We start from the raw sequence: 27,229 nt of genomic DNA on the forward strand, positions 1-27,229 counted from the left end.
TTTTTAACAATATTTAGAAATTTAGAATATAGTAGTAGAATTTTCAAGGTGCTAAATTCTGTTGTAAATAACCTTTTTATATAGTAACGTATGTGAATATAGATCTATTTTATGTCTGTAGGCATTTAACTTAAATTTAGGGAATGCGTAGAAGGGTAATTCAAGCCTTCATTGGTTAATAGGATATCTAACACCTTTACTGGTAAAAATGGATATCTAACACCATAAGTTTATCATGCCTTTAAGTACACAAATATGGGTTACAACTGGACATCTTCCGTAGGCTACTGTGACGTCAGAACTCGTATAGCGCTAAGATCCGAAGAGAGAAAATTTTGAAATTTCTGTCGTGGTGCAGCCACCAAGCGGTCGAGACGATTACTAAATGGGTCACATGAAAAAAAAATCATCCAATGGGATAAAGGAGATTTTTACGTTTCGTATAGGCAGGCATTGGGGGGGAAACGAATTTTACTTAACCAACCCCAAATCCCTCTCACTCTCGTAAGATAGAGGCGGTTTCAGCCCTTAAACATTCTAAAAGGGATAAAAGAAACGCTAGGCTTGGAAGTACAATTTTGTATTGAAGTTGAGGTGATAAATGATACGGAGAGTATAGGGTTTCATTAAAGGGAGCCAGATAAACACTATTGCCATAGGAGTAGCAGCCATTTCTCTACTTAGAGGAATGATAAACTTATGCTAACACCGTTATTGATAAAAAAGGATATCTAATACCGTTATTGATAAGAATGAATATCTAACACCGTTATTGATAAAAATGGATATATAACACCGTTTTTGATAAAAATGGATATCTAACACCGTTATTGATAAAAATGGATATCTAACACCGTTATTGATAAAAATGGATATCTAACACCGTTATTGATAAAAATGGATATTTAACACCGTTATTGATAAAAATGGATATTTAACACCGTTATTGATAAAAATGGATATCTAACACCGTTATTGATAAAAATGGATATCTAACACCGTTATTGATAAAAATGGATATTTAACACCGTTATAGAGTAATTTCTTTCCCATATACGGCAACGTCATAACCCTCTATCTCTTACCTTAGTGATATCCCCCCTCCCCTTCCCTTCCGGGGGCAAATAGTATTCTCTAGTAAAAAATTGCCCCTAACGTAGGGGATACACAGTTCACTCCCCCTCTCAACCGAAATTGGCCATATGTCTAATCAGCGCCACTAGCGGATGGTCTGAAAACTACTCCCATAGAGTCTAGGTATATTTAAGCGGGTTTGCAGAATTTCCGCCAGGTGGCTCGAACGCCGCGCCATCTGACGGAAATTCTGCAAACCCGCTTAAATATACCTAGACTCTATGGGAGTAGTTTTCAGACCATCCGCTAGTGGCGCTGATTAGACATATGGCCAATTACTCTATTGATAAAAATGGATATCTAACACCGTTATTGATAAAAATGGATATCTAACACCGTTATTGATAAAAATGGATATCTAACACCGTTATTGATAAAAAAAAGGATATCTAACACCGTTACTGATAAAAAAGGTTATCTAACACCGTTATTGATAAAAAAGGATATCTAACACCGTTATTGATAAAAAAGGATATCTAACACCGTTATTGATAAAAAAGGATATCTAACACCGTTACTGATAAAAAAGGATATCTAACACCGTTATTGATAAAAAAGGATATCTAACACCGTTATTGATAAAAAAGGATATCTAACACCGTTATTGATAAAAATGGATATCTAACACCGTTACATACAAATCATTGATTCAAAGTAGAACTAAATACAACCGATTGATTTCCAATAATGATACATTTCAGTTCCTTTCATCTTTTCCTCAATCATAGCATCCATTAATTTACTTTGTTCATTGGAAAATAAATTTCGCCAATCCCCTACGATTCCCTTTCTTGTTAAATTAAATGGTGCTCTTGATCCTTTTGAAGTAGCCTCCTTTATTGCACTGAATAACGCTACAGCGCTGTTTGGTGTCTCCTTCCCGTCGCTTCGAATGATAGACAACTTAGTCTGATTCAGTCCAGACTTCATGTTCTCGAAACTGCTCTGTTCTACTACAGAATTCAATACATTTCCGTCCTTGATAATTTCGAAAAATTCAGGCCCCATGAAGGTAGCGATGTCCTGAATAGCCTTAACTTTATCTTCTTTAACTTTTTCATAATACAAGAAAAGTACGTTGGGATCTTTACGATGCTCGTACCAGGACATCGTATGTTCGAAATAATCGTTATACATCACTTCGCCTTAAAAGAAATGGGACAAGGCTTATTTATGTAGAGTACAAAGGGGTTGGTTGACATATGGAAGCAAAAACGGATTTATGTACTAAGAAAGTCGGATCATAGCTTTAGCCTCTGGTACCATCCTCGCATACTTTATTGAGAAACTTTGTCTGCTTATATTTTGGCTCCACCCACAAATTTTGTATATAGCGACTTCTAGAGGTCAAAAATGTCATTCTTATCTCTATATTCCTGGTTAAATATTTTTTCCGAAATTGCGCCAGTGGAATAAGGTTTTAAAGTTAAGAATTGATGTTTCTTTAAATAGTCGTTTCTTTAAGTATCTGGTTTTTCTTGCTTTGTACTAAGATTATTATTTTAGTACAACTATAACTTATTATTATTATTATTATTCTCTTGCCATATGTAGTATCTATATGTAAAGCCCAAAATATAAGAGAATGAGGCCGAAAGATGGCGAGCGCGAGTTTTGAAATTATAAGCCACTCCCATCAAAACATACCAAGTAGTCGAGGATGGGTAGAGAATATTGCTTCGTTCAACGTTCTTCTTACATAAATCTGTTTTTGATAGAAGGGAAAATCAGTGAGCATGTATAATTTGGAGAGTCAAAAGGGAAGATAACTAAAACGGCACAGCCCGATCTCTCTATTACGCGCACCTACTTCAGCGCACAGCCGAGAAGCCAGACGTCGCGTGACCAATATTGGCCGTATACAAACTTCTGACATTTTCCTCTCTGTTGCGTTGATTGCGCATGTGCGGAACTCTGATATCGAGCCACAGCTCGGTGCGGGTTTTGAAAGAGGGGGGGGGCTAACGAAGAATTTGGACTCTTCGAGCCTCCCTACACGTGCTCACTGAGAAAATGAAGAGCAAATACGAAGGGGACATATTAAAGAGAAAGGGAGGGGAAATGGGACTCGGCTTCATTCTTTAGGCGTTTCTTCGTATGAAACGTTTGAACCATGACGGCCATTCCGAAGTCTTACCAGGGATAGAAGTAATTTTAGAAGCAGGAATGGAGAACGGTCAGTACTTACTGCAAGAATGGAGAACGGTCAGTATTTACGGCAGAAATGGAGAACGGTCAGTATTTACTTCAATCTGACTCATAGCCCAGTATAGAGTCCCTCCCTTCAACACGATACGAAAGGTTTAAATTATCTTATTGGCTCACTTAAACTACGTTTTGATGACGTTGCTGACGGGGACGGCAAAAAAATACGTAGTTCCTTTTTACCACTGTCGCTATGACCCGCCTCTTCTTTCATACCCCCAGGGAGAGAGGGAGAAGCCGCCTAATGCTAACAGAATTCGTATCTAGCGGGTAGGGGTTGAAAACGGGGGTATGAAATACTATGTTCTCTCTCTCTACCTTGGGTCATTCGGTGGATCATTGAGCATGCGCGAAGTGACATCACGAATAGTCGCTACATGAGATAAAAACTTTGGATTTTGCGCAGTAGAGCTCGCGGTGGCCCGGGCGATACCACCCCCGTTGGCTGGGAAATTTACTTCCCCCACCCAAAAGAGAGGCACCTCGCGCTATTCACGCGGCATCTCCCTTCTCTCCCTGATACCCCTTCGTCCCGTGGAAGGGGGTCCGGGACATTGACGCGTGCCCATGTTACTCTGTTCTCCATTCCTACTTCTAAAATTACATCTATCCCTGGTCTTACTATATATATATACACATATACATTTTAATGTAAGATTTTACCTTTCATAAACAAGTCAAACAAAACTTGAAAATCACCATCTCGGAAACCAAATACGTCATTCTTGATGAAATGATACATAGAAGTTAGACAATCTTTTGGATTTCTTACGATAACTATGTACTTGGCGCCGGGACACTTGGGTACCCGGTCGTAATTGTAATGAACCCGGTAACATCTGGGCCTCGGAATTTGCTCGAGAGTTTCTAAGCCAAACACTTGAATAGCTGGACAATATCGAATATAATCTTCGCTGGTATTTCTTACTGCGCCTTTTCTCAGCAAGATTCCAATGATGTTCGCCATCCAGGTGTTGCCACATTTTGGGTACCCGGTTAGAATGATGTCGCCTGGATTTGGTATCATATTTTGAATTTTTAGTTCCAAATCGCTCGATTTGAAAGACGGTATTATATAACCGTTAACATTCTTCGTGTCGGGAACTACCTTAGCGCCGAGAGCGGACATTTTACTTTCTTCAGACAAAGCTTAAACTTTCGTAGCTCTTTATATTTAATAATAATAGTTATGAATTTCACTCTAAATTTTAATTCATATGATGAGATCCCCACTTTCCGTTTGTTTCACGAAATTGATATCGGCAAATGAGCAAAGACCAGTAAGCGATACGTTAATACTAAAACGTTTCGCTGTTTATTACTAGTTTAATCCCGCCGTTAAAGGGAGGGTGAAAAAGTAAATTATGTTATTTTTTTATCGATTCTTCTACTAATTATTAGAGCAATCGGAGCCTCCGAGATATCTAGGCCCGTGCGTGTCGATTTTTATGTGGGGAAATATCCAGTTTCATAGAGGAAATATTTTCACCCAATATGTGTACTAGATGGCGCTTTTATTACATTTGCGAAGGGGGTCTTCCATAAATTGTCGTTGATATTTTAGGGGTCAATTATAAAAAAATTATGAAAGGGAAAGGTTTCACCCTTAACGTAATGGTTTTAGGGGCTATTTATTTTTATTGAATCTTTTGGTTAGATTGTATGGAGAACAAAATTATGAGATTTTAACATTGTTGTTTTTTTAGTAAAACAAAACTTCTTTAAGTTGCTAATTCACAGTTTTATTATACCATAAGAGCAATTTTTTTACTCCTTCGTAACCTTTAATTTTTTTAAACTTAGCTTTTTATCCTTCACTTCTTTGGCATGATTGTTTAATAGAGGTCTTCGGAAATTCATTAAAACATTTTTTACTATCCGCTACCTCGGTTTCACCACTCTACGTATATGCCTTGCCCTAATAATGTAGCAGTCGACGGGGTCACGAGGCTGAACTTATTTTTATTTTACGATTCTAAAAGCGCCCCCAAGTGAGAAAACACGGCGAACTAAATTAGTTAAAGAAATATTCTCGCTTCGCGATAGGCACGGGCCTAGATATCTCGGAGGCTCTGGACTGCCAGATGTTTTTTTCCAATACCTATACAAAACCGATCTATGTGATTCCGTGTAATGAGTGCATTTTGACTTTGTAGGTCTATATCTGTTAAATTCCTAAAGCAGACTCGTTAGCAGCTCCCAATTAATATACACGCATAAATAGAACCAAACACGTCGATCCAGATGTGGTTTAATAATTAGGGAATTAAGTATTTCTCCCTTTCCAAGATATAGTCAGGTTTCATCCTTTTTTTTAAGCCTTCGTGTAAACACACAGTTTGTCAAAGGGGTGCTCTTTTCATTAGTTTGTAAGGAATGTTCCATAAGTATCACACTTCCTATACTTCGTAATGCTAGAGACTTACTGAGACATAGTTCGAGAACGACAAGCTAGAATTGACTACACTCGGTTGTGAAGTTCATCTTCCTATTTAGTCTGTACTAAGCCTTTGACGGCGCCTCACCAGGCGTCGCTTTACGAGAATCTACAACGTTTCACTTACGTCACTTCATGACAAGCTCCCAGTAACCAATGACAAATTTATGGATCATATCTTATGAACTTCAGACTTATGTAAAGTGTATTTATAAACTGAAACTCTAAAATGAACCTTGATTAAAACTTGGTGGTCAAAAACAAAATACGGTATAATGGTCCACTTTGAAACCTTTGTTTAGCTTTGAAATTTAAGAAAAACAAGTATGAAATTCCAAATTAATTCCCATAGCTAACGAATTAACATAGGATTCTCCAATTTCTCCATTCAGTAAATATTGGTAGTCCGTTCAGATTCCTTTGAATCTATGTTAAAATTTTTGTTAGTTTCTTCGTTTGGATGTTTGTTCTCTTTCCGAAATTGACCAGACTGTATGGTTGTTATCAGGAACACTAGACAAAGGTTTCAGAAGTGATTTGGTTGAGTTATTCTTAAGGTTGGGTACGTTGACCCCAAACTTTTAAACCCATTATGAACGTCATATTCAATATGAAGGTAAAATTTTACTTTTATCATTAACCTCTAATTCAGCATTTTTTTATTTATAAAGTTGGAAAAAGCTTTGTTTCTTAATTTGAAATTTGTAAATGTTATTAGTTTCATAATAGTTTATAAATTTTCGAAATTTTGAACTGAGATTAGTTTATAAATTTTCGAAATTTCAAACTGAGATTAGTTTATAAATTTTCGAAATTTTGAACTGAGATTAGTTTGTAAATTTTCGAAATTTCGAACTGAGATTTGTTTATAAATTTTCAAAATTCTAAATGAGATTAGTTTATAAATTTTCGAAATTTATAAATCAGAATAGTTTATGAATTTTCGAAATTTATAAATCAGAATAGTTTATGAATTTTCGAAATTTATAAATCAGAATAGTTTATAAATTTTCGAAATTTATAAATCAGAATAGTTCATAAATTTTCGAAATTCATAAATCAGAATAGTTTATAAATTTTTGAAATTTATAAGTTTATAAATTTTCGAAATTTATAAATCAAAATAGTTTATAAATTTTTGAAATTTATAAGTTTATAAATTTTCGAAATTTATAAATCAGAATAGTTTATAAATTTTCGATATTTATAAATCAGAATAGTTTATAAATTTTCGATATTTATAAATCAGAATAGTTTATAAATTTTCGAAATTTATAAATCAGAATAGTTTATAAATTTTTGAAACTTCTAAATAGAATCATTTGTTTATAAATTTTTAAAAATTCTAAATGAGATCATTTGTTTATAAATATTTGAACTTTCTTTGACATATTTTTTAATAAACGTAATATGCTCAATATTATTAGAGTAGAACTGGTAAGAAAAGTTAATTTTTTTCTTCGCCTTCAGCTCATATTCCTGAAAAAAGAAAGGAAGTTAACAATAATGAAATATTATCTCACGACCCAGACTGCAATAATAACTCAGCAAAATATGAAAACATGGTTGGTGGTGGCAGACATTCCTCTTTTGAAGCCCCGCTATATTTATGGATTGCAATCATAGATTGGACCCCAACTTCCTTCTAGAAACTTGTTTTTCAATGGAAAATCGCGAGCTTTATACGGTTTAAAGTAACTTCAGTTGGCCTACGAAAACAGTTCCGTATTTCATTGGTGTATCGTAATACATATCGCTTGAACCCGCCAATTATTTCAAACGGTGCAGAGCCGAAATGGTCTAAAAAACCATTAAGAACCTAATATCATTAGAGGCACCTTCTGAAGCAAATTTCCAAGAAATGAACGCAAAACGCTTCACCCCGAAGGGTCAGACAGTCTTGGATCCCCTCCCAGTTTGGGTTTGCCCCTCCATATGTCAGTAGCAGGGAAAAATTGGTGCATGGAGTTGTATTGTGGAAGGAGTACAGACTAGTCCTAGATTTTCTACACTTCAGAGTACTAGGGTTCTGCGAATCATTTTCGCGCATACAACTGCGTGAAAAAGTAATTTTTCTTACAGCACATGGTTTAATTAATATTAATTAATTTATCTTACAGCACATGGTTTAATTAATATTAATTAATTTATCTTACAGCACATGGTTTAATTAATCTTAATTAATTTATCTTACAGCACATGGTTTAATTAATCTTAATTAATTTATCTTACAGCACATGGTTTAATTAATATTAATTAATTTATCTTACAGCACATGGTTTAATTAATATTTATATTAATTTACCTTACATCACATGATATAATTAATATTTATATTAATTTACCTTACAGCACATGGTTTAATTAATTTTAATATTAATTTACCTTACAGCACATGGTTTAATTAATATTAATTCATTTATCTTACAGCACATGGTTTTATTAATATTAATATTAATTTGCCTTACATCACATGATTTAATTAATATTAATATTAATTTACCTTACAGCACATGGTTTAATTAATATTAATTAATTTATCTTACAGCACATGGTTTAATTAATCTTAATTAATTTATCTTACAGCACATGGTTTAATTAATCTTAATTAATTTATCTTACAGCACATGGTTTAATTAATATTAATTAATTTATCTTACAGCACATGGTTTAATTAATATTTATATTAATTTACCTTACATCACATGATATAATTAATATTAATATTAATTTACCTTACAGCACATGGTTTAATTAATTTTAATATTGATTTACCTTACAGCACATGGTTTAATTAATATTAATTCATTTATCTTACAGCACATGGTTTTATTAATATTAATATTAATTTGCCTTACATCACATGATTTAATTAATATTAATATTAATTTACCTTACAGCACATGGTTTAATTAATATTAATTTATCTTACAGCACATGGTTTAATTAATATTAATTTATCTTACAGCACATGGTTTAATTAATATTAATTTACCTTACAGCTCATGGTTTAATTAATATTAATCTCCAATAATCACTGAAAATCAGTGAAATCTTGAGAAAATCAGAAATAATCACATGATTTACAGTAATCTTATGTAATCACCCCGGTAATCACACTTTTCGTGAAATCATCACGCATAAACAATCGAGGAATTTTGAAGATCCAAAAGAAAAATCGTAATCAGTTGAAATAGAAATAATCACTCCATAATCACTGCATTCATCGTAATTCACGAAGAATCCAGTGGTAATCAAGGCATTCACCAAAAATCTCCGGAGTAATTTGCGGCAATAACGGGAAACCAGTGTAAAGATTATGGCAATCACCTAAAAAAATCGTAATCACGGAAATCAAAAAATTCACTCAGTAATCAACGGAAATCAAAAAATTCACTCAGTAATCAACGGAAATCAAAAAATTCACTCAGTAATCAACGGAATCCAAATAAAAATTCAGAAATCAGGTGTACAAAATTTTGGCGAATGACTTGCCCCTCGAGGTAGGTAGCCTAATATGGGGGCCTGACCCCTGTGCTGCTTGCTTTTCCGATGACTTTACAGGAATGGTTTTTTTCGTTTCTTAACAGAGAGAAAGGTACGTGTTTTCACTCCTTCTCCAATAGAACTTCATGACTGGTGGGTACAACGACAACCCTGGTTTCCATTGTGTAGAAGCGCGGATAGGCATTTATTTTTGAGTGAAAAATGTCTGGTTTATAGTTAAATCTGAACAAGGTTGTTCCTTTTACATACTTTGGAATTATGTCTGGATGAAAAATGGTGTATTACCGTGCTACATTATAAACATCTTCTGTAAACCGTCGACGGTATTCATGACTACAGCATGGTTTTCACTTGACCGAAAAAAACTATTTTGCAGCTGGACGTCAAACGTCAGATTTGCTTTTTACGTTGTCGCCCAGCGTTATAGCGTTTTCACCTAGCGTAGTTCCCGCAAATAAGGGAACCAAGGCTTAAGAGATAAACTGAACACTGCACTAATTGAGGTACATCTATTGTCTTTCTTTTTTGCAATCTTTGTTTCTAATATCATACAGATTTGTATTGTTCCTAACCTCTTCAATAAACCTTTCAGCATTGAACTTCGGTATTTTCAGGGATTTGTACAAGTAAGTGACTCGATTAGGATCGAAATAAATAAAAAGATGGCGGACCGCGGACGGCCTCTTCCGAACACGCATGGGCGAAAATGACGTCACGACTCTAGCTTATTGCTGATTGGCTCGCGCAGAGCGTTAACGTTGAACGCGGCCGAAAAATTAGAAAGCTAATATCGCCACACTCAACGTAATTTCTGTCCAGCGTAACTAGGTTTTTTTTCGGTTGTCGCTTGACGTCGGGCGAAAAGTCGTGATTTACGCCAAGTGAAAACCATGCTGTATAAGCGGCGCGAAACAGGACTAATATTTTACACAATTCAAATATCTCGGATAATCTTGGAATGACTTTTTTTAGCTACTTAAACAAACAAACAAAAAAATCAAAGAACACTTCTAAGCGTGAAAATTATAAATTTTGTGGAAATTTTTATACATGATATGTAAATGGTTTTCGTGTTTTATTGACTGATATCAATTTAACTTTTGACCCGAGGACCCCTTTGTAAACTAGTATTACCGCTAAAAGTGATATACTTACATAGTTTTCAGGCTAGGAGGGTTTACGCAAGGATTACAGGCTATTCGGAGGACAAACTAGTCTGCACTATTGTCCTCCAGGTAACCTCTACTCCTTGTGTAAATACTAAATAGGTATGAATCCCCCTTGCCTGAAAACTATCTACAAATCTGATTTATTGTTATTTAGGTCTATTTTCATATTATATCTCTCCTCGAATCTAAAGGAGAGTTGTTTCATATTTATCTATTTTACCGGAAATATTTGGTAAGAAATAAATATAACAAATATGACCAAGAACCCTAAGATTATCTTTCGACGGTAAAAAAGGGAGTAGGGAAGCATCAGTATCAGGACGTGCTCGGGGAATCAAACATCGTCGTTTCAGCGCATTCTCATGATACAAAAGCCTACAGCGCAGTCGCGTCTCTTGGAGAAACCGATTTTATTAATTTAATCATAAGTTCATAAGATATGTTCCATAAATTTGTCACTGGTTACAGAGAGCTTGTCATGAAGTGACGTAAGTGAAATGTCGTAAATTATCGTAAAGCATTGCCTGGTGAGGCGCTGTCAAAGGCTTAGTACAGACTAAATAAGAAGATGGACAGCAAACCCGAGTGTAGTCAATTCTCGTGTAGTATAGGTAGTATCATATACTTACGAAACATATTTTATAAACTTATTATTTAATTCAATATTCAGGGAAATTATAGGCTAATCTTTTCTATTTTGAATTGAGAAAATTTGCATTCAGACTCATTATAAATGTGTTTTATCGCTCTTATCATACCCCCAGTGTAGACTGTAGAGACCTCTGTTTTTGGGAAACTCTCGAGTCCCGCGCATTGACCGTTTCCATTCGTATCGCAAAGCTTTAAATCAAAATTTAAGTAAGAAATGCAAATTATAAATAAATAAATTTTTTAAAGCAAGAATAATTAAGAATAGCTTGGGAATTAGACTTCCACAGATTGTAATGTAAAAATTTATATGTATAAAAACAAAGATACATCATTTGATGGACTTATATTAAAAAGAAAAATTTAAATACTATAATTCTAAAATGTTAATTTTATTGTATGGTAAATCTATCGAAAACAATCGCCAGAGAGAATTAAAGAAGGGAGTGGAATACAGAATTTGACAGCCCAATGCAATACAGCTCAAACGAGCGGACCACTTGGTAAACCTTTTTTCCAATAACTAACAATGATGAAGACGTGTTATATCATAATAACGGAAAACGCTTAGCCCGAAACTTTAAGCCACTTGGATTTTACATCAAAATTTTGCTTCATCTCCCGTGTTTAAAGTACTGATGGTGAAACGCCAGTCTAACATGTCGTCAGAAAAACTCTCCCGAGTCTCTGACCATGGGATGAGGGCCAAATCAAAAATAACGCAAGGCAGACCAGATGAGCAGTCCGTGCGTTATAAATAGTATTTGGAAAAAACCATTAGCGAGTGACCCAAAGTGACCTATACCAGGAAGACCCTAACTGTGGGACGAAAGCCAGATGAAACTAATCGTTCTTATATTCTGAAGGGATCATTAAACCTACCTATCTTTACTCTATAATGTCTGGAATTTCAGAAGTGTATTAGCCTTGGCAGTAGAAAACAGCGATATTATTGCAATTACGAGGATTTACTCAGGATTGAGGAGCTAATAACTCTCAACTTCCTAGACACCGATTACAGGTTATCACATAGTCATTTAAGCACCTCCAATGATACTTAAAAGATTAAATCGATAAAGTGATTGAGCCCTCGACAAGTACAGTTTATAGCAGTATGGGAAATAAGAATATTTTTTAAATTAGCCCTTGGGACCAGTGACCCGCCCCCTAGTGTCCAAAATAATCAAATCGTGTTTGGAATCGTCTCACCCTTAGTTTTCAAAAAAAAATTGCAATTAATAAACTGGTAGACCACTTCTTGAATTTAAAAGCTGATCCAAACAATTAATAAACAAATAAACAGAGGAAGTGTGTTGTTTCCCATCCTGGTTTACAGACAGTTTCATACAAATCCTTTTTTTTAGTTTTAAAGCTTCTGCCCAGTATCGTGAAAAATGCCCCTAGATTGCATCAGTTTCGGGAGCATCGACTTTATTTTCAGATCAGAAAGTTTACAGACACTAGCTTCGTTTTTCACGCACAAGAATTTCAATGCAATAAATGTGAAATTTTTCTAAACCTTGCGTCATTTTGAATTTCGTTTCAAAATACGGCGTTTAAAAATTGAAAACATTCTTGGATTCAAAATTCGAAATTAATTAAATATCTTATTAATTTTAAAATTGAAATTACTATGATTGTTTGAGAAAGAAGAAAATCCGTTCCATTCATAATTTTTAATCAAAATAACGTAAAATTTTAAATTATTCAACTTTGTTTCTAATTAATCAAACACAATACTTTCAATAAGTATTTATACCTTAAATAATTAAATTCTTATTAATTACCTTATGTAACTCTTATTAATTACCTTATGCAACTCTTATTAATTACCTTATGTAACTCTTATTAATTACCTTATGTAACTCTTATTAGTTGGGAATGTAGAAAATCAGTTTCTTTAATAAAATTTAATTAAAACTATTTTATCTGCAAAATTTTAAATTGAAATTCCGATAAATGAAAATTAAAATCGATATTAAAGAAAGAAAAGTTTATTAGTTAAGATACTTATGGTTTTCAGTAAACATGTATAGCTTTAATGGTGATCTTATAAGCAGCTAAGGGTGGTTTAGTGATTTTTTGAAACTTTTTAGTTATTTCGTCGCATACCTGTCGTTGAAGTTTATATTAATATTAGCAGATGGCAATATTGTTCTCACGAACAGAAACCTTACGAAACCACATATGCATTTTCATCGATATGCCACATTTTAGCTACATCTTTTCTTTACATAATTTGTGATTTTATATTATGAAACGTTGGCGTGGTAGTAGTTGTTGGTGATGAGAATGAAGGAACTAAAAAAAACTACAAAGCTCGAGGAGGCTGGGAAAAATTAAAAAGGGAAAGTATACACAAAAGCAGAAGTTCATCAGATGAAGCACTTCCATGAAAAGAATATCCGTCACTCTATTATCTAACGAAACTAAATATCACCTTGAAATCAGTGCGTACGTATAAGAAGGAAGGTAACTATAACGGCACAGCCCGATATCTCTCACACGCGCACCTACCTCAGCGCACAGCCGAGAAGTCAGGCCTCACAACTAGCGTAAACAAATTTCTCTGATTATTTTCCCTCTATGTTTCACCGATTGCGCATGTTTGGAACTCTAATACCGAGCCATAGCTCGGTACCGGTTTTGAAAGGAGTAGGCTGACGGAGTATTGGTCTTTCGAGCCTCCTTCTTATACGTGCTCACTGCTGAAAGTAATTTCTGATACTTCTATTACATGCGTAGTGTCAGAGACGAATTCAAAGAGAGTCCTACGTATGAGGTCACGCCGGCCATTAAAGGTCATAATTCCAACAGACATCTCTAAATGCAACCTGACTCTTATCTCTCGGCATTACTGTTTTTACCTCTATCTATCGGCGTTACACAATGCGCCTGTTTCGCTGTATGTAATATATGAATTTGTCTATTCCCCTACCGACACTTCGTTTTTGGGGGCTGGACCATATTGTTATTAATAATATTTAGTTATCGCTTGTTGAGAATATTTTTTCGAAAAATGGGGTCTACATACTCGAGTTGAAAGGCGTTCTAAATGTAAGTCAACGACATTAAAGCGGTAGTAGTACGTAAAAACCAACCAGTTCCTTACTCCCTCAAACTTATTCGTTCACTGGCGATTGGTTTGGTTTAATTTAATTTATCTAAACTTTGGAATAAATTTGCTTTATGACAAATGACGTTTTGATTTCTCTGAACCGTTTTGGCGTACAAGCTTGCTTTTATATTTTCAGAGTAATGGCTGTTCTACGTATGCCAACGTCATACCATTCTATCTCATAGCTCAGGGTCAACCCACTTACCGAGCGCCTACATTATACCCTCTTACAAAGCACACTCAGAGTTACGAATACACAGTTTACTCCCCTCACTACTGCCAACAGAAGTAAGATAAGGGACTCGAAGTATCGAGGAAACCAAATTCTTCACTTGGCGAAAGTGAATATTCTTAATAACACACCAACGGTTGGCCCTCTGGTAGCGGATTCTAAATTTTCCCTCCAAAACCTGAGACGCTCGCGGCGGTAGACGCAGTGGCGCCGCCAGAGGTAATCGCGGTAAGCGACTGCTTACTTCAAAATTTGAAGGGGGCCTAATTTTGGAGGAAGGGCCTCATTTACAAAAATACGATTTTACTGAAAATATTCAAAATTTAGTCCTGGAGTCGCAGGTGGAATACCGCGGTGGCTATTACAGGTTTTTATCGCTATCATAATGGGATCGGGTTAGGTTAGTAAAGAATGCGCTTTGTGGATGGGGACCTTTAGTCCTACCGGGCCTAGAAGTGAGAGGCGAAAATACTTTCACTTGATCGAGACCTCCTTCTGGTAGGAATTTATTGGAAGCGAAAGAGGTAGCTAAACCGAGCACTTTTCACTTCGACCAGCTCTATTGTGTTACTTTTTTGTGTACTGATAAGGATCGTCAACGGGACGGCGCTGACTCGAGGATTATTATTAGAGAGTTTATGCTGCACTACTTTTAGGCTTCTACGGTGCATTTGTCCAATGCACTGTAGAACCTTACACGTATTGCAACTTAAACTCTCTACTGTTACTTCTTATTTCGAAATAGTAAATACGAAGAGGAGAGAAAGAGGGAGTTAGAAACGCGCTTTATAAAATCCGCCGAAAAATGAGAAAATAGGGGGGTAGTAATAACAATTTTCGGTACGTTTAGTTTTAGGACGCACATCCTTTGCGCAGGGGGGATTGACCTCCTCGCCCTATCTCTGTCATCCTCTACGTCAACTTTGCGCGAGAAAGCAGCGCTCAGGCACCGCGGTGCACCTTAGATTTACCCCTAGTTTTCACCACGCATGGATCACGGCTGGGTAGGGGGCCCATACACAAAATACCGCTTACCCCGCAAAAGTTTCTAGCGGCGCCACTGGGTAGACGGCCGAACTAGATTCAAGCACCCGCGTCCGAAGGTTAGTATGACCGCCTTAGGAAATATTTTTGGAACTTGAGCAATTTTTTTTCTCTCCAGTGTAGGTGCCATGGAAGCGGCATAAAATCCTTGAATTTGTTCACTAGTGCCAGGATCTATTACCAATGCTAGCGCACTTTACTTCTAGTCTCTCATCTTACTTCTGCTGCCAATAGTCTATAGTTACCATAGATGGTTTGATATCTGTAATTCAAAAGAAACGTTCCTTTCACTTCCAAAAAAAAGAGCTTTCGGGGATTTGCTATAATTCTATTTTCGTTTAATTGTAATAATTTTATAACAATGCCTAACGGTAAACTTTTCTAAGGTTTAATTGCTATTTTAAGGAACTGAAAACAAAGGGTTAGGTTTGAGGTACTACTATCCCTTTAAAGTATAAAAACACTCCGCGCTATCTAATACTTAAATTCAAAAACGCCAGTTTTGAGTGGCTGTCTACTTCAAATATCGTATTTCGTCAGGTAAATCTATACCTTCGCTGATATTTTTGATGTAATTATATTTCAAGAACTAGAGCCGAAGGACAATATATTTTCTTCTTTGAAGTATTTGAGTATCGGCAAAGATAATATACCAAAGGAACAGAAGCTTAAGTTTTTTCCAAGTCTTGTTAAAAAGATGCATTCCAGTTTTAGGGAGCTATGTGATCATGGATAAACTAACGCTAGGGATTGTTCGTTCCCCTTTAAAGATAAAGTATACATGTTCCAAACGCCCCCTAGCGGCAGCTACTATCCCTAACCCTAACTGGAAGTTATAAGAAAATTGGACCAAATGTCACGTGCCCTATGACGTCAAAATTAAAATCCCGGCTAAATTCACAAAAATTATTGATTTTGCCTAGAGATGGCGATATATCTAAATCCGTTTTGGTCCAATAGATTGGGGGAATGAAGAGGGGAATCAAGGAATAATTCGGAATATGTAGTTGGCGATAGCAATACATGGGAAACACGGTAAGTGAACAATCCCTAGCGTTAGTTAAACCATATCCGGTCCCTGTTTATTGGCTTACTCTCCTAACCTCTCATTGGTTGGAATATGTCGTCTGCTTAAAGACTAGGATCATTTTTAATCCGATTCTTGAATCTTAACGTTGCCAATACGAATATGTTTTTGAGAAAATACTGAAAATAAATAATGAAAATAGCAAGGTAACAAGAAAATGTTTGGTTTAAATTTTCTCTGATCATGGAGTATCTGTACCATAAAAAAACCAGTAGGCGAGCGGGCTGGTTTTTAGCCCAGGCGAATCGATCAGAGTCTGAGGTGTAATTCAAGGTCATTTTACGAGAGGTATATCTGTCGGTCCAGATTGAACAGTGGTAGGCTAGCGCTTACCTCTCCTTTTAAAAGAAAAGCCTCCGTGCTCTGATTCTCACATTGAGATTCTAGCAAATTATCGTAATATAAGCTTGAGAAACTATAATAGAATATTTAAAGGTGAAGAGGAAGTATAGTGGAAACTTCTATGGGCAATTTTGAGTCTAAAATGTTCTATGATAGGAACACCCTGCATGCAAGTCTGCTTAAGTACACAACCAAACTAACGACTCAAACTTTTGACTGACCCGAACTAGAATCCTGTAACTCGGGGTTGCTAAATAATGCTTAATCTTCTATTCCTCTTGGTCTATTAGTTTTGGTATCTGAGAGAGAAAACGCCCCAGCAGTTGATAAAGGACCAACATGACATGGTTTATTTAATAATGGCATTTTTGCATATTTGAGGGGATTTTTTTTTTATTTTTTTTTTGCTATCTGGTGGAAATAAATAGACGTCTAGCAAAACCGGTAGCTTTCTCGAGTAAAAATAAATATACTGACGCAAGTACCAGACAAGCGACAGACAAAATAAATGCGGATGTAGAATGAGTTCGGTGTCACTAAAGACAAGTACCATGCATCTTCAACCGGCGAAGTCAATTTGAAAGTTCTGTATGCTAACGTGGTTTTACTTCCCACCGGATTAATACGTGATTTAAGAGAAGGTTGGCGCTCTTATCAATCACGAACCAATATTTCCAATTTTCCAGTAAGAATTTCCTATTCTGAAAACGAAAATAAAAATCGCATTAAACAATGTTTATTAAATACAAAATTAATATTACTGTATTATGTTATTTTAATTGCTTCAGTGTAAAATCGATCTAAAAACCACTCATTCATAGTTGAAAACAGTTAATTTTGAGTAATTTTTTTCAAAGCGTGGCAAAGAATGCATATTGCGAGGATAAGGGTAAACCTATAATTCAGGGAGCGAAAATCCTCTGTAATATTTACAAGCCATTCTAAAATAATATAAAGTTTGCTTGGATAAATAACAATATATGGTCTATAAGCAACGATGAGCACGTACAAAAAGATGAATCGGAGATACCAAATTCTCAGTCAGCCCTCCTTTCAAAAGCGGTTTCGATCTGTGGCTCGGTATCACAGTTCCGCACATGCGCTTTCTGCACAACAGAGAGGGAAAAAATTGGCAAGTTTGTTTAAGGCCAGTATTCCTAACAGATCACGTGACGTTTGGCTCCTCGGCTGCGCGCCGAGGTATGTGCGCATGAGAGAGATATCGGGCTGTGCCGTTATAGTTGACTCTCCTTCTTATGTGTGCTCACTGATATGCAAGATACGTATGTTTTTAGAATCAGCGTAATGCTTTTATTGTGGTTGGTATTAGGTGCTGTTATTGCATTTAACTTTGTGAACATAACAGTGCATACCATTTAGACTTCATTAAACTTGTTTCGTTCATGAGGTTGTGATGAGAGTATCCTTACCCCTATCTGACGTATTGGCAACAGAAACATTTCAGCTTGGAACGTTGTAAGGATGACAAATAAACGAACTATATTCGTGATGATAAATCGTAGAGGAGTAAATAACTATCCAAATAGTAAACAGCGGGGACTCATTCATTTCCCTCTATCACCGCTTGGTGGCCGTTTGCCTTTTGACCCGAAGAAGCTCGGGAACATTTTCTCTGTTTAGGTGTCGTGGGCTCTTCATCCATCAAACAGACCCCCACTGGTCTCCCTTAAATTCATCCCTCCACACTTCCAGGGAATCACGGTGATATCCCTCTCATACCCCCGTACCCTAAAAATAAGCGAAGGTCAAATGTCAAATTGTGGTGGAAGATTTTTCTGCATGGAATTGCGATGGGAATGGATAAAGTTCTTCCCTCAATATTTAGCACTTTCGGAAGTGTGTTTAGTTCAATACATCTTTGTGTTGCAGTAGTAGCTGTTTTGCTATATGTAAGTTCGTTTCACTATACTATTACAGTCGTTACTAAAGAAGAGGTTTACTGTAAACTTTAATAGACCATTCCATTAACTATTGCAGAGAAACCAACGCACAGGGACAAGGCGTACGTTTTAGGTTAGTTCCCTCGCTCCAAGCGACAACGCCAGAGGGAGCCTGAGTACTTTGCACGCGGGAGGCTAGCCGACTTGCACTGCCTTTAGCAGCGCTACTTAGCGAACGGAGTAGAGGACTTTGGATGAGTTCTATTTCAAAGTCTCTGTTGAGATGGCACCACTATTAATAGTTTAAAATTTCATATCGTATTGGCCGACCATCTAGAGGACATTTCCACAAAATACAATGTCTGATGCTTAAGGGCAAGATATTCAGCGTAATATCATATGCTTATAAGATATGTTCCATCTATATATGCTTATAAGATATGTTCCCTCGCTCCAAGCGACAACGCCAGAGGGAGCCTGAGTACTTTGCACGCGGGAGGCTAGCCGACTTGCACTGCCTTTAGCAGCGCTACTTAGCGAACGGAGTAGAGGACTTTGGATGAGTTCTATTTCAAAGTCTCTGTTGAGATGGCACCACTATTAATAGTTTAAAATTTCATATCGTATTGGCCGACCATCTAGAGGACATTTCCACAAAATACAATGTCTGATGCTTAAGGGCAAGATATTCAGCGTAATATCATATGCTTATAAGATATGTTCCATAACACAACCTATACTTCGTATGCTATAGAGACTTAATGAGAGCTAGTTCGACAACGACAAGCGAGAATTGACTACACTCGGTTAATTTTGCAGTCCATCTTCCTATTTAGCCTGTACAGCACCGCACCAGGCGTAACTTTACGAGAATCTCTGACGTTTCACCTACGTCACTTCATGACAAGCTCTCAGTAACTAGGGACAAACTTATGGAACATATCTTATGAAATTATGGTAATATGTACTAAAATGATCACAGGTTTTTTAAAATCCTCTATTCTTGACAACGCTAAAATTATTACAGGTAACTGCAGTTGGTATGAAAGGAATATTGGAGTGGTTAACCCCTCGCCGCATGGTCACATCTACCGAATCAGTTCTGCGACGTAATTTTATAAAAGAAGCAACGTTATCATCATAATTAATTTATTTACGATTATGTCTGATATTTAATTCTTAATTATGTCTGATATTTAATTCATAATTATGTCTTGAGATTTTTATCCTGAAATTACGATAAAGTGTGGATAGGAATGAGCCAAAAAATTTTCGAATTTTCATTCTACCGGAGAAGTTCTGTTAAACATATGGTTAGTTAAATGAGATTAAATTAGGTTAACATACTCATAACTATGGGACAAAAGGGAAAATTGATTTTTGAAGTTTTAAAAAGTGGATAAATTTCCCGTATCAGACAAGAGAATATAACCAACGATGGCGTATCAAGGTAACCATTAACCCTCGTACTCGCGTTATGATATATATAAAGCAACAAGTGGTTAAATTAGCAATTCACCGGACGATGCAAAATAGTTTGTGTGAAACTAATAATTTCAGTACGTCCATCTTGTTTTCTTGTGTTAGGGGTGAATTGAAAGCTTCTATAGACCCGATCCCAAGCCATAGCATGTGCTAGTTCTTTCACGTTTGAAAACTGTTTTTGACTTAACTTTCAAGTTGAACTGTACGTACGTGAAATCGAGAGTGCTATACGGTTTGTTTAACATTTTAGCGTGGCCATATGTACTGTAGTACCATCTTGAAATAGTATTTTATTGTTCCTCTTTCTTCGAAAATATTTGAATTGATTCATGACCCATTGCAATTCTGGTGCCTCCTTTTTTCGCATCTGAAAATAGGCTCTTCCTCGAAATGGAGTTGGGGTGACATTTCTTGCGGAAAGACCAAATGTGGGGTGTAAGGGGGTTATTTTCGTCCTTGATCCTGAAAAGCATGCAGTTTTGAGGTCATCATTGCAGATGCCGAAATGAATAGATGTACAAGCCCATTTGGTGAACTACCATACAAAAATGCTTTAACTTTTGAACATTTTTTTTTAACTTTGGCTCAAGATTTTAAAATAAAAAGTAAGAATCGAAAGGTTAATTGAATAATTGTATGGATATGCATTTTATTTTTTGCTACGCGTGGTTTTATAATAACCAAACGTAGCAAGTAGGTTCGGTGTGTGGGTTTGTGTCACTTGGATACTAGAATAGCGTTTCTGGGAAAAGACCTGCTACCAGCTTCGATCTCGAGGGGTCGGATGTTTTTGTAAAAGTGAACAGGATTTCGTCGGATTTTGGTTGATTTCAAAATTCCAACGGATTTCGTCAGATTTTGAGATTTTTCCCGTGATTTCGTCGGATTTGGCGTTTTTTTCGTGATTTCGACGGATTTTGCGTTTTTTTTTCGTGATTTCGACGGATTTTGCGATTTTCCCTTTATTTCGTTGCATTATGAATTTATCCCGTGATTTTGAGATTTCTTCCCGTGATTTTGTTGGATTTTGAGATTTCTTCCCGTGATTTCATCCGATTTTACGACATTTTTGATTTTGGATTTCGCGAATTTTGTAATGGATTTCGCGATTTCTCTACCGCTTTTGTAATTTCGCTTCTGGTTTTTCGATTTCTTTTCTTTACTGATTTTGTGATTTCGTTGCTGATTTCAGATTTTTTATGGGATTTCGAAATCAGCAAAAATACGTTTGATTTCATTCCAGATTTGTGATTTTGTCGTTGATTTCGGATTTTTTAGGTTGGATTTCCAGGATTTCATGAATGACGGACCCCTCGTTTGAGCTCCATTAGGGAAATATCGAATTATGTATCATTGGAGTGTTACGTTTGCTTTTGTGTGGTGGGTCAAAATTAACCTTATACCATACCCATTTAAATTTCTCGGGGAATATATAGAGGAAATTGTATCTATCCGCGATGTTTCACACGTAGCTAATAAAATTACGTAACGGTAAATTTTAACTTGTTTCAAACAAAATATTTCAGTCTGGATCCGTGCTAGACGTCAGTAGAGAAAAACTAGTTCTCCACGTATATAAATACTGTAAATTCAGAGATAGCTCTCAAAAGCAAGGCCAACAAGGTATAAATAATGTCCTACAAGAACAAGAGTACAGAAGAATCCAACGTAACATTTGAATAAGCAATATTTTATCCGTATCCATTAATCACGTCAGGAGTCTAAATGAAATTCGTGCCTTTTTGCATATTACTACAATATCGCCTAGTTTGCAAAATATCATATTTTAAGCCGTTACAGACATAACTCTCTTTTGTCACGTTCTCGTAACGATAAAGAATGGAACTAACTTGTGACTGTCCATAAACTACGTCACACTGATGAAGGGGAGGAGTTTGAAATTTGTGGCGGTTCGTGGCAAGCATTTTCCTTTCATTTAACCGTGTTTCCAACAACTATTCATTTGCAAAGATTGTTACCTCTAAATTTAATTCCATCATCGTTGAAATGTTTAGTAAGCAAATTAAGCTAAACCTTAATTTATACTAAAATTGCCGATCTTTAAATAAATCTAATCTCTGAAGTGAATTGGGAGAGGGTTTTTTTTATGAAATATGACGTCGTTTTAAAGGGAGGGTGAAGTAGAAAATCATGTGATCTTTTTATCGATTCTTCTTCAAATTATAACAGTCTGCATAGTGAAACATTCAGGAAATACCTCTGAATGATTTTAAAATTCAAATTAGTTTGAGATTTCATAGATAATTTGAAATAAGCCCCTCCGACCAATCGCATAACGCCCTGCCTATTTGTTAACAATTCTCGTGGCACGCTCCATGTCTCGCGCCACGACTGTCACACCGGGGTAAAATTTTATCAAATCTCGCGATAAATTTCATTCGACATGGAACGTGCTTCGAGAATTTTGTTAATAAAAAGGTTGGGCGTTACGCGATTGGTCGGAGGGGCTTATTTAAAATTATCCATGAAATTTCGAACTTCTTATAATTTTAAAAACATTTGGTATTATTTCTTGGATATTTCACCATGCAGATTGGCCCTATGATTAGTAGAGTTATCGATAAAAAACAAATTTGTTTTCCACTTCACCGTCCCTTTAAGCAGACGAGCCTGAGATAATGGGACGAAACGTGATCAAGAGGGACGAGAATGTAAACAAAATAATGAACATTTTGCGTGACATAGACACACATGGAAAATCGAGGCCAAATCTGGTATTGACTGCTATTTAACTTAAACTTTAACACATTAAACCGCAAAAGGGTAGGATTACTTTTGACCGTTTCATTTATTAAAAATGTGACAACAACCTTATTTGGAACAATATCAAAGAGAACTGTGATCCCATTTTGAGATCACATCTTTTTGCAGGTCTTGGTCCTGCAAACTGGACTCCAATTATTAGTCCAATATGCGGGATTATGGAGTTTGAATCATAAAAGGAGAGGAATAATGGTTTGCAAAAGCTGCACTACTTGGACGATGAATTTTTTTTCTGAGTGGTCAAGAAGCTGCTGTTAGTGCATGCCGTTTTAACAACCTCTGACTTACCCACAAACCTGACATGTATCACTATTAAATTGTGTAAATTTTCGTCGTAGGTAGAGTCAATATTTTTATGAGTGCGCCAATATTCAACAGATGGCGTAATGATCGCTTCATTTACGGCACCTTACCCAAATCAAAGTAATATATTTGAAATGCGAGAGCTTTCCTACGGGCGCATTTCTCTACTTTGTTAAGGGTGGCATAAATATGGTGTTACATCGAATCCATTAGCGTGACATCAATATTTTCATTGTTTTCTGATAATTTTCTGGATGTAATCATTTTCGCCGACACTTTTTATACTTAGTTTAGGTCTAAAGATTAGCGTTAAGATATTCTCGAAGCGATTTTTAATGGGAATAGAAGGCAACTCAAAATTTGAAGACTAAAACCCCTTTGACGTCACGATCCCGGCTTGTTAGTTAATTAATTAGTGCCACTTTCTCCTAGCAGCTGTTAAAGACGAGGGGTCGGTCATTCATGAAATCCCGTACGCTACCCGCGAAATCCCATAAAAAATTCGAAATCCACAACGAAATCACAAGATCAGGAAATAAATCATAAAATCAGTAAATAAATCACAAAATCAGTAAATAAATCACAAAATCAGAAGCGAAATCACAAAATGAGAAACAAAATCAGGAAAGAAATCGCGAAATACATTACAAAATTCACAAAATTCAAAATCCGAGGAAATCATAAGGGAAAATCTCAAAATCCGAGGAAATCAAGGGAAATATCCCAAAATCCGTCGAAATCACGGGAAAAATGTCAAAATCTAACGAAATCTGTTGGATTTTATCGAATTTTGAAATCAAACAAAATCCGAAGAAATCAAATTGGATTTCCAAATCCCGTACACTTTTTCCAAAACGTCCGACCCCTCAATTAAAGAGGTGTGAAAATGTGGTAATTAGGTAATCAATCTTTGATTTCCATCTTGATACCCCCATCAGAGAGTCGATATAAAGAGCAAATAATGAAATAAGGAATTCAAAGTGAATTTTGATGAATTTGAGTTAATATCAATTTTATTTGAAAATTAATACAATTTGAAAGTCTGAATTAAACCGAATTGAAAATTATTTCGTAGCCTGATGCTAATAACCTTTATTGTTATTATTTTTTCACACATTTAGTATAGAAATTAAAACTTTGCAATGAGGTAACCATTCCTTGAAGGCGACGTATCAAATTATGATATAGTAATTAAATTGTATTAGCCCCTTGGCTCCATAAAAATTTAAGGGTGCGATCGATTAGAATCTATTGATTAGCATAAACTGGAAAAGATAATGAACGCCCTAAAGAATTTAAATTTTTCCTCTTGAAAATGACTTACAAACCGTGGTAAGTGGCTTTCCATTTTAAATACGCAAATTATCCTTTTTTTTGAAAGACACGGTTTAACGTATGAACTATAATTTTATCACTGAAACCCACTTATTTGTTTCCACCAATTTTTAATGGCTATCTCGTGCCTTCAGATAAGAGCTTCGTCTATAGCAAGCTCTTTTAAAACTAAGTTTAGTTTTGAAATCGAAAGTATGTTTTTTTTTTAAATTTCTGTATTTCTTTAAAATGATAAGTATATTGTACATTAAAAGTATGCTTTTTTTAAACTTGTGTATTTCTTTGAAATGATAAGTATATTGTACATTAAAAGTATGTTTTTTTTAAACTTGTGTATTTCTTTGAAATGATAAGTATATTGTACATTAAAAGTATGTTTTTTTTTAAATTTGTGTATTTCTTTGAAATGATAAGTATATTGTACATTAAAAGTATGTTTTTTTAAATTTGTGTATTTCTTTGAAATGATAAGTATATTGTACGTTAAAAGTATGTTTTTATTAAGCATATTGTAACATAAAAGTGTGTTTAAATAATAAGTGTTTTTGAAATAAGTATGTTTTTATTAAGCATATTGTAACATAAAAGTGTGTTTAAATAATAAGTGTTTTTGAAATAAGTATTTTCTTTAAAAAATAGATATTTTTAATTAAAGTATATTTTTTATTTAATTTTTGAATTTATTTTATTTTAATCAAAATTATATTTTTCAAATAAAAGTATATATTTTTAATTAAAAGTGTGTATTATTTAACTAAAAGTATGTATTTTAAATTAAAAGTTTACATTTTTAATTAAAAATATGTTTTTAGTTGAAAGTGTATTTTTAGACCAATTTTTAAATTAAAAGTATATTTTTAAATATTTTGAATTAAATGTATACTTCTTACTTTAATGAATATACATTTACTAAAAGTGTTTTAAGAAAGATATAAATAGTTTTTATTTTTAACATAGATATGAAAAGTTTATTTCCTAAGAAAGAAATTTTAATAAAAAGTATATTTTTTATTTAATTTTTGAATTAATTTTATTTTGATCAAAATTATATTTTTCAAGTAAAAGTATATATTTTTAATTAAAAGTGTGTATTTTAAATTAAAAGTTTACATTTTTAATTAAAAATATGTTTTTAATTAAAAGTATATTTTTTAAATATTTTGAATTAAATGTATATTTTTTAAATATTTTGAATTAAATGTATATTTCTTACTTTAATGAATATATATTAACTAAAAGTGTTTTAAGAAAGATATAAATAGTTTTTTATTTTTAACATAGATATGAAAAGTTTATTTTTTAAGAAAAAGAAATTTCATAAAATTTTAATACTGTTATAATAAAGAATCCACATTGAAGCGTTGCATATTTTTTAATGAAAAACGTTTTGTGTATTTCCTTCAACGCAAATAAAATAAATCAAATTCTAATTTCTATTCATTAAGAATTCCCTTTTTGTAACCCCAAGGTTAATTAAATTTTTGCGAGCAGTATTACTCCCTGGATGAGGCAGTCTACCCGTAGGGTGGTCAACTCGGAAAGTTTTCTTATAAAATAAATAAAAGACAAAATGTGATCCTCTACACATAGAGTCAAAGCATTTTCGAGTTCAATTTCCCCATATTCCAAAATTCTTAACACTTAATATTAAGTTACGTCCTTTCGGAAATAATCTTAGAAAGATTATCAATCTGGGTTTCACATTTACCTTAATTAAATCGACGGCAAAACTTGATAAGTAATCGAGTTAGATTCGAGAAATTCTAAACGCCCCTCACTCCCAATAGAAGTTCAATAACCTTTGAATTTTCTTCTTTTAAGGTCTTTTTATTGTATTTAATTGAAAAACACATGTAAATTAAGATTCATTGAATGCTGAAAATAGTCCAGTTTTACAGTTAGGTAACCTATAAGATTTTAATGGATAGTGAAAGTATTTGTTCTGCTTACGCGTGACAAGATAATTATTTGAGGGTTCAATGAATATAAAGAGAGATTAAACGGAGGTTGAAGTGGAAAATTAGGTGATTTTTTTATCGATTTTTATACATTATTATATTCTATTATATTATAAGATCAGTCTGCATAGTGAAACATTCAGGAAATACCTCCGAGTGATTTTAAAATTAAAATTAGGTTCAGATTTTATGGATAATTTGAAATAAGGACATCTGACCAATTGCGTAACGCCCTGCCATCTTGTTAACAAAATTCCCGTAGCACTCTCAATGCCAAATGAAATTTATCGCGAGATTTGATAAAATTTGTTAACAAGAAGGCAGGGCGTTACGCGATTGGTTAGGGGTCCTTATTTCAAATTACCCTTAAAATCTAAACTTAATTTGAATTTTAAAATCATTCGGAGGTATTTCCTGGATATTTCACTATGCAGACTGGTCTTATAATTATTAGAACAATCGATAAAAAATCACTTGATTTTCTACTTCACCCTCCCTTTAAAACGTACTTTGTGACTGGTTACTTTGTGATGGGAAGAT

The 27,229-nt window shown here is 34.7% G+C and overlaps 1 protein-coding gene and 2 long non-coding RNA genes across 13 annotated transcripts; 1 reads left to right on the forward strand and 2 right to left on the reverse strand.

The window, feature by feature from the left end:
* Positions 1–1,281: 1,281 nt before the first annotated feature.
* On the reverse strand, positions 1,282–6,543 carry LOC149678966 (sulfotransferase ssu-1-like). Of its 6 annotated transcripts, none has more exons than XM_089836795.1 (3): positions 6,069–6,543; positions 4,003–6,000; positions 1,282–2,279 (listed from the first exon to the last, which is right to left on the reverse strand). In XM_089836795.1, exons 2-3 carry the CDS (start codon positions 4,466–4,468, stop codon positions 1,795–1,797), a joined length of 951 nt encoding a protein of 316 aa, XP_089692921.1. In that variant the 5' UTR covers positions 4,469–6,000; positions 6,069–6,543; the 3' UTR covers positions 1,282–1,794. The 6 variants fall into 6 exon arrangements, with proteins under 6 accessions (XP_089692921.1, XP_089692923.1, XP_089692922.1 ...); XM_089836797.1 differs by having other exon boundaries at positions 4,003–5,659; positions 5,766–6,543; XM_089836796.1 differs by having other exon boundaries at positions 4,003–5,694; positions 5,766–6,543.
* A 2,610-nt stretch (positions 6,544–9,153) lies between these two features.
* LOC149678967 (uncharacterized) lies at positions 9,154–11,828 on the forward strand. 2 transcript variants are annotated; one of them, XR_016366174.1, is made up of 3 exons: positions 9,154–9,279; positions 9,367–11,603; positions 11,734–11,828. It is a non-coding gene; the product is annotated as an uncharacterized LOC149678967 (long non-coding RNA). The 2 variants fall into 2 exon arrangements; XR_016366173.1 differs by having other exon boundaries at positions 11,672–11,798.
* A 1,141-nt stretch (positions 11,829–12,969) lies between these two features.
* On the reverse strand, positions 12,970–18,437 carry LOC149678968 (uncharacterized). Of its 5 annotated transcripts, XR_016366172.1 has the most exons (5): positions 18,297–18,437; positions 17,933–18,190; positions 17,685–17,864; positions 14,135–17,624; positions 12,970–14,058 (listed from the first exon to the last, which is right to left on the reverse strand). It is a non-coding gene; the product is annotated as an uncharacterized LOC149678968 (long non-coding RNA). The 5 variants fall into 5 exon arrangements; XR_016366170.1 differs by having other exon boundaries at positions 12,970–17,624; positions 17,819–17,864; XR_016366168.1 differs by having other exon boundaries at positions 12,970–17,624.
* Positions 18,438–27,229: the final 8,792 nt, after the last annotated feature.

Source organism: Phalangium opilio, unplaced genomic scaffold (assembly GCF_054372755.1).
Source record: "Phalangium opilio isolate 3A_F unplaced genomic scaffold, DU_Popi_V2 ptg000042l_1, whole genome shotgun sequence".
NCBI lineage: Eukaryota > Metazoa > Arthropoda > Arachnida > Opiliones > Phalangiidae > Phalangium > Phalangium opilio.